Genomic DNA, 12,276 nt, shown 5'->3' with positions numbered 1-12,276 from the left:
TTGTTACATCTTCTTGATGGGTTGAATCATTCATCATTGTGTAATATCCAACTTTATCGCTGATAATTTTCTTGTTCTGGGGTCTATTTTGTCAGATATGAATATAACCACTAACTTTCTTTTGACTAGTGTTTGCATGGTATTTTTTTCCATCCTTTTCCTTATAATTATCTGTATCATTATGCTTGAAGTGAGATTCTGTAACATTGTAGAGCTGAGTATCTTTTCAAATCCAATCCAACAATCTCCAGCTTTTAATTGATGTGTTTAGATCATTTTTATTTAGTGTAAATATTCATGTGGTTGGATTTAGGTGTGCCGTCTAACAGTAAGTTTTATGTTTGTTCTCTTTGTCCCCCCCATCAAGCCTATTAGATTATTTGAAAATTTCTTCCCATTACATTTTGATTTACCTCTTGGCTTTTCACTACATTTCTTTATATAACTTTTATAGTTGTTGCTTTAGGAGTGGTTATGACATACATACCTAACTTTTCTCAGTCTGCTTAGAGGTCATAGTTTGCCACTTGAAGAAACCTTACCACTATATAAATCCCTTTACCTTCACCTTTATGCCATATCATTTGAGTCTGAATATATTTAAAACCCCGTAAGACATGTGATAATTTTTGCTTTCAACAATCATACAAATGTATGGATGTTACACAGATTTACATGTTAGCCTTGCATTGGGGCCATGCTAATTTTCTCTGTACTGTTCCAATTTTAGTATATGTGCAGCCAAAGTGAGCATTAAATATGTCTTTGAAGTGCTTTCCTGGTAAATAGTTACCCCAAGCTTGCACTAACTGTGTGAAACTATGATTATCAGAAGTAGTGTATGATCAAGGAAGTGTTTTTCTCTGGGCAAAGCTGGAATAGACTCTAACCAATTATGATTTGACATTAAAGGGTACAAAACAAAGATTTTTTTTATCTTGAATGAAAGCAGAATGTGGACTTAAAAACTAGAAATAGGCACAAAAGTACTTCATCACCAATGTGGACTTGTGTGTGTGTGTGTGTGTGTGTGTGGCAACATGAAGATTTAGAATATCAAACCTATCAGTTGTCTGTAGGGATGTCCAAATGGAAGGTACTATCTAGAGATTAAAAGGGAACTGGTTCATTTCCAATAAGCAGTAAGCAGTAGATGTTCAGAGAAAACAAAATGGAAGCCAGCTCTGCTAGGTTGGAAGTAAGGAAAGTGGAGGTCATACCATACATTGTTTAGATCATAGCCAAGAGCATGATCACACGTGTAAAGCATTTTTCATCTAGAGAAAAAAAAAAAACCCTCAAGGGCATTTCACACATATAATTTTATTTACCTCTGCCACATCGCTATTGCAAATATTGTCTGCAGTCCAGAGCAGGAAGTGATGAGTCTGTGCAGCATGCAGTGAAGGTATGCAGTCATTGGCTCAGAATGTACAAGCTGTGAAGGTGACTGTTTCTCTAAAGGCTTTGGTGATGTAAGCCTGAAACCAAGGAGGAGGAGAGCAATTAGACCTCACCTTGATTAAGCTGTAGTGTATTGTGAGGGCTTGCAAGTTGGGCTTGGCGACTTCTTCAGTGAAAAGGAACATTTGTACTTGGGGTTTATGGGGAAACGGCCTGCCATAAAGGGTGGTCAGGGTACCCTGCCATCTTCTCTGCCTGTCAGACGCCTGGCCATTCGGGAAGATTCAGCGCAGTGCCCTCTGCTTTATGAGGCCTTTCTGTCTACCCACTCCCACTGTGGTGAATAATCTGTCTACATGCTGATTTATGGAGCCCAATTCATGTGACAGCCTTAGTCTTCCTTCCATGTGACTATTATCCTGAAATGGAACTTAATCTCCATTCAGACCAGGACAGTGTCTTTGTTTCTTCAGAATGACTTACCCAGCATGCACTAAATTTGAGAGAGGCAGTTAGTAGAGTAGTTGGGAGCAGAAGCTCAGTCTTTCTGCGTTCAAATCTGCCATTTTCTAGTTGAATGACTAGAGGCAATTTACTTAAATACTTTAAACCTGTTTCCCCCTTTGGAACACTGGGATAATAACACTCACTGTAAAGATGAAACAAGTTAAGATCCCCAGTGCTTTTTTTTGTCTGGTACGTAATAAGTATTATTAGTTATTTTTATTATTAAGGGATTACTTTGTTTTCTTACAAAGCTGTGAAATAAATGCATTATTTGTGAGCAAGGCAAGAGAGAGCACCAACAGGATTAGCTAGAGAGAAGGCAGAGAAAACAAATGAAAGTTGACCAGATTTCAGATGCAAAAGATTTTGTACCTATTTTTAAAATAAATGAAAGGTGGGAACGTACATTGGTACAACCCCTTTGGCAGCGTCTATTCAAGAACATTCTTGTACGCTATAACTTATAAATTCCACTCCTAAGGATATACCCAACAGAAAAGTGTCCATGTTATCACCAAAGAATGTTTGATAGAATGTTCATAGCAGCAGTATCTACGGTAGTCATTAACTGGAAACCATGCAAATGTCCATCAATCAAAAATACGGATGTTAAGTTGTGGCAATGAAAATGAATGATTTACAACTACACACAACAGAATGGATGAATGTCACAAATGTAATGGTGTGCAAAAGATGCCAAACATCAAGAGTATATATACTGTATTTACTGTAAGATTCCAGACAAGTGCTGTTACACGTCAAGATAATGTTTACTCTGGTGGAAGAGAGGGTGGAGGGGGAGGAAAGGAAGAGAAGAGAGACCAAAAGGAGCTTCTGGGGGTGTAGTTAGTATTTTAATTCTTCATCTGGCGTTCCATGGGTGAGTTCAGTTCACTGAACTGGACATTTGTGATACGTGCATTTTTCCATATGTGCATCATACTTCACTACAAAACAGAGAACGGAATTTGACTAGGAAAGAAAGGAATGAAAAGAAGAGACAAGAAAAGAAAGTGGAAGAAAAAGTAAGCCTAGAAGATCAGCCAGACGCGGGTGCTCGGCTCCGGCTGCCCCTGACCAGGTTGGCTCACCCCTCTACCTTAGACGTGAGCCCTGCCCACCCCCACCCCATGTCCTACCCCATTTGCCCAGCTCTAGGATGGCTCCTCATAGGGGTCCTTTCTTTCCTTGCCCGCTCCCCACAGCTCCTCCCCACTCTGAGCACGGCTAAGGCAGGAAGGGGCTTTCCGAGTGGGTAACGCCAATAGTAGAGTAACCTGGACGAGCTAAAGCATCGTTAATGACACATAAGACTTAAAGCCATCTTTTCTCCCCTCTCTTTTCCCGTTCGCTTGGACTCCCTCTCCCTCCCTTTACCTTTCCCATAAGGTCCCCGGGGCCTCGTAGGCGGTGCCAGCCCGGCTCGGCCGCGACTGCCTCCGGTCCAGCGGGGCCCGGGCGGCGGGGCAGGGGGCGGGGGCCGGAGCCAGGGCAGAGGCCGCGCTCGCCGGGCGCCCCTCCCGCCCAGCCCCGCCCGGGCTGACCCCGCCCCGCGGCCTCCGGCTATTTTGGGCGCGTTGGCGGCGACACGGGGATCGCTGACTGGAGCGGATCCTGTGACACCTCCCTGCAGCCCGGCACTTGTTGCTCCGGGGACCTGCTGCCATCCCTGAACCCACCTTTCCCCTCTCCTCCTTTGCATGTGATCTCTCGGGACATTTGATCTGTCAGACACTGCGGTTCCCGGCTTGAGAAACAGATCCGATAATAATAATAATAATAATAATAAGCGTCGCTCTCAAGGAGGGCCCCGCAGAGCAGGAGCAGGAGCGCAGAGCGCTGGCTCAGGCGCCGCAGAGGTGGCGCCTCCCCGGCCCGGGACGCTGGCCCCGGGCGCCGACGGCATGACGGACTCGGCGACAGCTAACGGGGACGACAGGGACCCCGAGATCGAACTCTTCGTGAAGGTAGGTCGGCGTCCCTGCGCCCGCCGCACCTGTCGCGCCTGCAGTCGGACTCCTGGCTGCGCGGGTTCACGTGCCTGGGCGCGGACAGAGCTGGGACGCTGGACCCTCCCCAGGGAGGACAGCCCAGCCCCAGCGATCCCTTGGGTGGCCTTCCTGCAAGCCAGAGAGCCTCGCTTCGGGGCTCCCGGCTGCTGTGGAGTCAGGTGCAATCTTGCAGGTGGCTGTCTTCTTGGAGAGTTGGCCGGCCGTTTGTCAGATCCGCTGTAGAGCAAGCGGGTCGCCGCTACAGGTCCCTGCCCGGTGCGATTCTGGCTAGTCCTTAAGGGCCATCTCAAGGTATAAGGAGGTGGCCGGAACCTGCCTGGAGCCGTGAGCGTGCCTCTAAAATTGGGTGGGAGAGAGGGCTAAGAGAGGGAAGGGAAGAAAAGGAAACACTGCCGATCCGGACAATTATCTTTGGCAAAATAAAAATAACATTTCTTCAAATGTCTTTTCTCTCTTTTGCTGAGAGCTACTAAAAAAAAAAAAAAAAAAAAAAAAAAAAAAAAAAAAAGCAAAGGAAACAAAGGTGTTTCTTGCTTTGTGACCTGCAAAGCAGAAAACAAACACTCCATTGGCCAACATTACTATTATTGTCATAATCATGGTTCTGCAGGGGAGTATCAGGAAATGCCAAGGTTTGGCAAACAAACAAACAAAGAAAACCAACAACAACTACAAAAAAAACCCCGGTCAACTTGGGGCAGGCTGGGATGGAGGGGCACAGTGCACAAACTGACTTCAGTCGCCTCGCTCCCTGGGCAGAAACAATCTACCCTCCACACGGCTGTATTTCATTTGCAACCTGTAGGAGGCAAAGCATGGAGGCGGAGGAGGCGGCGTTTCCCGGTCCGCGGGTGGTGCGGTGTAAGAAAGAAACATTTGATCAGTCCTCGCTGTGGCGGGCTCACCGCTGAAGCCGGGAAACCTGAGGCGGCCGGAGAGCGGCCTCCTGGGCGGTGCGGGGAGAGTCGCCAGGCTTGGGGGGAGGGGAGTCTGCTGGCGGCGTGAGAGCCGCGGGGGGGGGGGGGGGAGGCGGGAAATAGCCTTCAAATGCAAAGTTTCCCAGGAAAGGCACAGGTGACTGAGGAGAGGAGAGTTCCTTGGTGCCTTTTTTAGGAGTCTCCCGGCTGAATTGAAAAGACCTATATATCTGCGATGGGAAAGATGTTTTGAGCAAATTGCCCTTATCTCCAAGCTGATGAGAGATTTTCACCAAAAAAGGATAAGATCTGCATAAACCTTGATAGCAACCCTTTGGTCTTTGGTATCTTTTGATGCCTAAAACCGAACAGAACAATCCCCAAACCTCCATCAGGTTGCGACTTGGTAAGTGGTCCTCCCCAGTTGGCCCTAGCGTACCACAAAGGTCTGTTAAATGTTTTTTGGCTAGGTGTTACCTTCTTTGGGTTTATTTTTCAAAATAATCCATAGAAATTATGCCGGTTATTTGCTGTGCCGAACCTGTTTGTCTCCCCTCAGATGTGGCTCCTCTCTCCCTCATTTGGTTTCTGGGTCCCCTCTGAGCAGGATTACCAGGTCCTTTGGCAGACCCAGATAGCGAAAGAGGTCGAGTCCTCTCCAGAGCTGGGCCCTGTTGGACCAAGGGCCAGGAGCAGGCGCCCTGAACCTCACCATCCAGTCCTGTGGCCTAGGGAAGGGAATGAACAGGGAGAGCTTTAACAAAGCCAGGAGGCTCGCGGCTCTCCCTGAAGAAAGCTATTCTAGGACTTTCTCAGATTTCCTGGGAGCAGGTAGTTTCATAGTGTCAAGTTCCTGAAAGCTATTTGAAACACAAATTGACTCTTTAGAGTCAGAGGAGCCCTTTGACCCACTACTAGGCACGGAGACCAATTCTGCCTGCACCTTGGGAACTTCGTGTTGGCAGCTTTGAAGGTTTTTTCCACGTATACAAAAAGCTCACTGCACAGCCCTCAGTGCCCCCAAAAGAATTCTAAAATGCCTGTGTTGTTATTTGTTTTGCCCCTAAAGGAAGGCAATCCATGAGAACCAGGCAGGCCTTCATGATTAGCTCAAAAACCGGACTGATGGGAGAAAAAAAAAGTCAGAGAGGTTAGCTCTTGATTTTTCCCCCTTCTTTTTTGCAATTCTGGTTTGTAGTTATCATTTATAGGGAGCAGCAAAGGCTGAAAAATGATTGTGAAATCAAGATCCTGTCCAGGTGATGGTTGGTTTCATTTTAGGGAAACAATGTCCTGAGTTCCAGAATCAATTTACAGAATTGACATTTCTCTTAGCTCTGTGATTCTCATGAAGAAAGGCCTTCTTGTGGAGGGTGTCTGGTGCCTGAGGTCCTTCCAGCAAGGCAGGATCGGTTGGTTTCTAGGAAGCCTCTCAGTCAGGCTGGACCCCACCCAGAATCCGATGTGTCATCTTCAACAACTTTCTGGAAGGGACCTTCTCTCCACCTGGCCTGTCCACTGGGTGCGTCATTCAAAACCTGGGTCGCCCAGGGAGTTTCAAGGACACATGATTCTAGCCCACATCAACTGATTATCATCTGTTAACTATTACTGCTGCTGATAATAATAATAATGATGATGATAATAATAATAATAAACGGTAGCATTTTAGGATTTATGAAGCACATTCAAATACCTTATCCTGTTGGATCCCCAGCATCCTGTTTATGAGCCTTGGTTCCCTCGCGTGAAAAATGAAGAGAACGAAAAAAAGTGACTCACGGGGACCTTGTGAGACTTAGCTGCTTTCTGTGTAACAACCCAGGGAAGTTTGCTTTCTGTGTAACAACCCAGGGAAGTGAGAATGATGATTCCACCTGTTTTATGGTTGAACACGCCTGGTCACATTCAGATCCAGTCCTCCTATGTAGCAGTTTGGACTCTGAATTTCTCTTTCTTTTCCAAATACCCATGTTAGGCCTTGTACCTGGTTTTGCTGAGTTAAGCTCTTGAGGGCCATCCAAGAGGACAATTCATTGATACTTAACTAATGCATTCTAATGTGGTCATAGAATGCAGCCAAGGAGTCTGCTCTCCTTGCTGTGTACTCCTTGCAGAGAACATTGTAGTAGCGACTTTTAGGAGATTATCTCCCTCACACTTTTAATTTCTTCATCAACAATAAGAAAGCTTTGAGTAAATCAGCTCTGATCTAATGTTTCATAATCCCCGTGGGCGGGACAGAGGTTTGGAGAGACAGGACATGAGATCGAGTCTTGTTTTGGTTTTAATTGGCTGATGACTGAACAAATTCCTTAACTTCTTTTTTTTTTTTTTATGTTTATTTATTTATCTTGAGAGAGACAGAGCATGACGGGAGCGGGGGGTGGTGGGCAGAGAGAGAGTGAGACACAGAATTGGAAGCAGGCTCCAGGCTCTGAGCTGTCAGCACAGAGCCCAATGCGGGGCTTGAACCCAAGAACCGTGAGATTATGACCTGAGCCAAAGTCGGATGCTTAACCAACTGAGCCACCCAGGAGCCTCCAAATTCCTTAACTTCTACGAGCCTTAGTAGCCTCTTTTAAAAACAAGAGGATGGTCATAAATAAGGTGATCATATCATTTATTGTTCCGACAAAGACACTTGGTTGGAGAGTGAAAGGGGGTGCTATGAATAATTGGGCTAGGACAACAGGTGCCACTAAGAATTGTTCGGGGTAGATCAGGATGTGTGGCCACTCTGGTTATGAAAATACTTTCACCACAGACTTGCTGTGAGGACTCCACAGGAGCAAATAGGTGAAAGCACTTCGTAAATGAAAAGGGTGTTTCACAGAAGTAAAATAATGATACGAATTCCATGTCAGATAAAACCTTTCCTGATCTGCAGGCCCCTGATTTGCCTTAAGGAACAAAAGCTTGGCTGCTTCCTCACTTGCAGGGCTATTTCAAGACTAAATGAGATCACACACAGCTTGGACTTTGATCATAAGGAAGACAGCAGGTTAAATTGACAGTGGCAGTGAGTGTGGTTTATAGAACGAAGAAAGAGCAAGGAAGTAAAAGCAAAACAGAAAGTGGTTCTGGGAAAACAAACACAGGATGTGCTGAGTAGGTTAGATCAAGACATTCCTCCCATCTGCATTGATGCCTTCTCACCTAGTCTCATCCTTAGACCCCCAAAAGTAGAAAACCACTGAGGTGGTTAGACCAATTTGCTACAAATGTCTCTTGGTGCCAGGCGGTGAATTTCGATAGAGACTGGTGGTTCTCAACTTTGGCTACGTGTTCAGATTGTTTGGGAAGCTGTAAAAACTCCCTATGCCAGGCTACTCCCTGGTCAATTACATGGATGTCTCTGTAGGGGCGTGGGACCCAGAAGCACTATTTTTACCCCCACCCCCAGGCGAGTCCAGGGTGCAGCTTTGGTACAGAGTCACTGAGTCATGATCAGAGGCAAGTTTGACTGCAGGCAGCATTTGTCACTCTGAAATAGGTGGCCTCACAAGTGCGGATTAATGTCCAGAATTTGTAACAGCCTCAGGGCATCGTGATCAGGAGTGATGTTGATAGAGAGCTCGCACCCAGTCTGTGCTCGGTTAACAGATGCTGACGGACTATAAAGCCCTCTCCACAGGACTCCAGAACAATCAGTGCATGGGGTCTAGTCAAATAAGCCTCAGTTCAGCGTGGGGGAAATAAAACGGCATCCTGCTGATTGTCTGATGGAAATGACTAGTTGTTTTATTTATTGAGTGATCCAGAAGGCTCTTGACAGTGGTGCAGAGCACAAGTCAAGTCATGGTAACCCATAGTACAGTCATCTGACTTCCAGAACAGACAGGATCACATGTTGTGACATTCCCTCTCAGATCCCTGCGGCCCACTGGCTGCCCGGTCACCTTGGGCACCTTGCCTGAGCAGGGGATCGTTAGGTTTTGACATCCCTTCATCCTATTAAGCAGCTGTTTTTCTTTTCCGCTACTCCAGGTTTGGGTCTGAGGTCAATAATCCAGTGCACACATTCACCTGCCCTGCTGTGTCCATGAGTACATCTTTTCCGGAAACGCATCCATGGGAGTGCTAGGGTCAGAGGTCAACTGGCGGATGCCTCAGGCCCCGTGGCAGATGGTGGGGGTGAGGGCTGTGGGTCTGCAGAAGCGAAGTCCATTCAGCTCCTGCCTCCCTGCCCGCTTGCCTTGCCTTGTTTTTCTAGGTTGCCTGGCTCCCCTCCCTTCCCCCCAGCTCCGCCCCTCCCCGGGGCAAAGACTCCATCAGTTTTGACAGTCAGGTAAAAAAACCTTTTCATCTTGATTCCTTTTGAGTTGCCAGGTGCTGGGCCCCTGTTGGTGGCGGCAGGAGGTGTGTTGGAGGAATTGCTGGCTTTGGGGTCAGGCCGTGGGCTCCCAGCCATGCCATGCCGGCTAGGACAGGCTGTTGTGGCTCCCTGTGCCACAGTTGTTTTTCTGTTTGTTTTGTTTTTTGTTGTTGTTCTTGTTTTTGTTTTTGTTTTTTAACCAGGGCAGTACTGATGAAGGTAGTACATATTTTGTAGCGTTGGTGTGAGCATTGAATGAGCGGTGCATGAATTGGGGCAAAAATGTAGCTTCTTCCGCTACAGCGTCCTTGGTGAGAAGCCAAGCCCATGAGCTCTCCTACCCTGGTGTATCTGAGAAGCCACAGACTCAGTCCTACCTGCTTCTGCCTCGCTGCTGGAGCTGAGTACAAAATGTCACTGGATCTGATTGTCTCTGTGAAGTGCTGCTCTGTGTCCCCAGAGGCCGCTGTCTGAAGTTATGTGGTTGGCCTGGCCACAGGGTGTGTGCAGATCCCTCACCAGTGGTTGGGCTTCTGGAGCTCAGTGGAAGTCGATTCCTCCCCATCAGTTGCTCCTTCATCCAAGGGAACTCCCACGTTAGCCCTGGGGACTGGGTCAGGATGCATCAAACCCTTGGGGGGGGGAGGGGGTGCGCGGAGGGGGGGATGGGGGCATCACAGGCCTCTTGTGGGGATGTTATTTTAGGGGCGTCATTCTCTTTCCAGTCACTGGGCTTTGGCTCACTGGGAACATGCCTATACCTTTAACCCTTAGATGAGAAAGAAGGCTCTAGAGTCTCTGACCTTTGGTTTCAGGAGGACCCCCCCCCCCCCAGCAACCTTCCAGCTCTGAGTAGTTATGGAACTGCTCTTCTAGAAAATATACACGTGTGTCTACGTATATTATCTGCACAATACAAACGACGTAATAGACTCTCAATATCTGGTATTTTTAAAAATTATTACCCAGGAGACATCCTTATCTGTCTTTGTCATCAAGGCTGGAGGACTAGAAATCGTGAAGGAGCAAAGTGGGTAAGCGTGGCTTTCCTGAAGATGTGGGTCAGTGATAAAAAGATTCTCTGTCTACCCAGGGCATCCTAGACCTGACTCTGCTTACATTCTGAGGGGTCAGCTCCAACCACCGGGGAAATCTGTCTGCCAGCTCCCTGATGGAGAATCTACTTTGGAAACACATACATGTAGTGAAGCAATAGCTTAGTTCTGAGATGGGAAATTCTTTCAGGATAAGTAAGATAGAGAGCCTCTTGTCAGAAACTAAATGAATCTTTTCTGGGAAGAAGAAATGGAGTTTTAACTTCTACCAGCACCCTCTCGCTCTGCTTCCGTGGGAAGATTCTTTGAACTGCGTGTGTTGTAGCCCTCACGGTGAACAATAGCTGGGCCAATGGCGCTCGGTTTGGGGGTGTGCGAAAGGCACTGCAAAGCTTCTATACATACACCGGCTTGCTCGTGCCCTTTCTTCAGAAATCCCTATTTAGGAGGATTTCGGTAAGGCCCAGGTATCTGTCTCCTTATGAAGCTATCCCTGGGTGATTCTGGGATTTATCAAAGACTGAGAGCCACTAGCCCAGACCATGGGTAAATAGAGCTGTACAAATAGTGGCATCCAAAGGGCGACGTGAAGTCCAGCCCCTACTTGAAGCGTGCATTTCGCAGGGTGGACGAGACTGAGGCAAGTACACTTACTAGCGTGCATCACCCTGGATTGAGCACAAATAAACCGGGAAAGGGAGGAAAGGAATGCATTTGACCTTTCTTTTATAACTTGCTTTTATCGTCTGTAACATTGTGTTATGACATTGGAGTGACCGGTAATTTTGTTTGTTTATTTATTTATTTAAGTTTGTTTATTTTTGAAAGAGGGGGGGTAGGGGCAGAGAGAGAGGGAGACACAGAATCCGAAGCAGAATCCAGGCTCTGAGGGGTCAGCACAGAGTCCAGAGCGGGGCTCGAACCCATGAACCATGAGATCATGGCCTGAGCCAAAGTCAGACGCATAACCAGCTGAGTCATCCAGGCGCCCCGGGAGGGACCAGTAATTTTAAAAGGTAGACATGAAGGAGGTATTCGTGAGATAAAGAACTTTTGGAGTTAAGGGATTGAAAACAGTCAGTCAACCAACCAACCAATCAACCAGTTACCCAACATGCTTATGAAGCTGCCTATTCTGTGCCAGGCTTTATGGAAACTCAAGAGGGGCTGCTGGAGAGCAAGGAAGACAGGGTCTTAGGAGTCCATGAGCTTGCAGCTGAGGAGTAAAACTTCAAGCAAGCATCAGTGCCTCATGAAGGACAGGAAATGAAATGACGGGTGCAGGTATAGGGACCAGCATGTCCTGAACGATGTTTCCAGGTATAATTTGGGGGGAGTGGGACCTGAGTTGTGCTTCGAAGAATGGTTAGGATTCATGGAGTGGCAACCAGAATGCGGTGAGGATATTAGGGCCCAGGGAGTATATAAGATTGTCTGAAGAGAATGGCCTATGAGGAGGGATGCGGTTGGAAATAAGATAGAAAAAACCTAACAGTGGAAAGGGTTGTGAGTGGCTGGTAAATGTTTTTTGCTCCATCATAAGTAAGTGGGAAGCAACCAGAAGTTTCTACACAGGATAGGACCTTAATTCGGTGCCTGCTTGGAAAGGCTCATATGCCGTATCGCATGATGTGGTCGGCAGTTGAATGAACTCAAAAGTAAGAAGCCCAGGACTCCAAATCCGATTGGCCACATATTAGGTATGTGAGTGTCTTTAAGGCCAAATTTCCTCTTCCGTAACATGGGATACGAGATCATAAAGTGGTAGAATTTCTGACTTGGAGAAACCTCTTAGAAGTCATTTGTTCTGACCCCCTCTCAGCAGATAAATTCACCGTATAACATTTTAGGTTGCTAAATTCACCTCCTGAGACACAGGTTTCCATATTTGGGATGGTGACACCACTGATGGGCTTGTTCATGATTGTCTAAGATGTTGTAAATGGACTGAGTGCAGATAAACTAATTGGGCTTGAGTTTTACAGTTCTTTTTAGCCCCGAAACCCTATGAGTCTACCATAGAGCGGCGAGGACAGGAGTGGTTGCTAATGAGAATAATCTTC

At 46.9% G+C, this 12,276-nt stretch overlaps 1 protein-coding gene, 1 long non-coding RNA gene and 1 other non-coding gene across 12 annotated transcripts in view; 1 reads left to right on the top strand and 2 right to left on the bottom strand.

Moving 5' to 3' along the window:
* The window catches only part of LOC115514012, a 43,964-nt gene extending 40,589 nt beyond the window's left edge, over nucleotides 1-3,375 (bottom strand). For all 9 annotated transcript variants that reach the window (XR_004343629.1, XR_003968861.2, XR_004343631.1 and 6 more), the window contains exons 1-2: nucleotides 3,289-3,375; nucleotides 1,332-1,481 (exon numbers count right to left, since the gene is read on the bottom strand). This is a non-coding gene — a long non-coding RNA (uncharacterized LOC115514012). The remainder of the gene's footprint in view (nucleotides 1-1,331; nucleotides 1,482-3,288) is intronic.
* On the bottom strand, nucleotides 647-752 carry LOC115515118. The gene has a single exon (XR_003969178.1). It is a non-coding gene; the product is annotated as a U6 spliceosomal RNA (small nuclear RNA).
* Nucleotides 3,376-3,498: 123 nt separating the features above from the next.
* The window catches only part of CLIC5 (chloride intracellular channel 5), a 105,298-nt gene continuing 96,520 nt past the window's right edge, over nucleotides 3,499-12,276 (top strand). For both annotated transcript variants that reach the window (XR_003968859.1, XM_030315633.1), the window contains exon 1: nucleotides 3,499-3,878. Coding sequence is in view for 1 of the 2 variants with exons in the window: in XM_030315633.1 (XP_030171493.1) it covers nucleotides 3,816-3,878 (63 nt within the window). In the remaining variant the exon portion in view is untranslated. The remainder of the gene's footprint in view (nucleotides 3,879-12,276) is intronic.

Source organism: Lynx canadensis, chromosome B2 (assembly GCF_007474595.2).
Source record: "Lynx canadensis isolate LIC74 chromosome B2, mLynCan4.pri.v2, whole genome shotgun sequence".
NCBI classification, from domain to species: Eukaryota; Metazoa; Chordata; class Mammalia; order Carnivora; family Felidae; genus Lynx; species Lynx canadensis.
The sequence above is the reverse complement of the archived record's forward strand: the minus strand, read 5'-3'. Positions and strand labels throughout refer to the sequence as shown.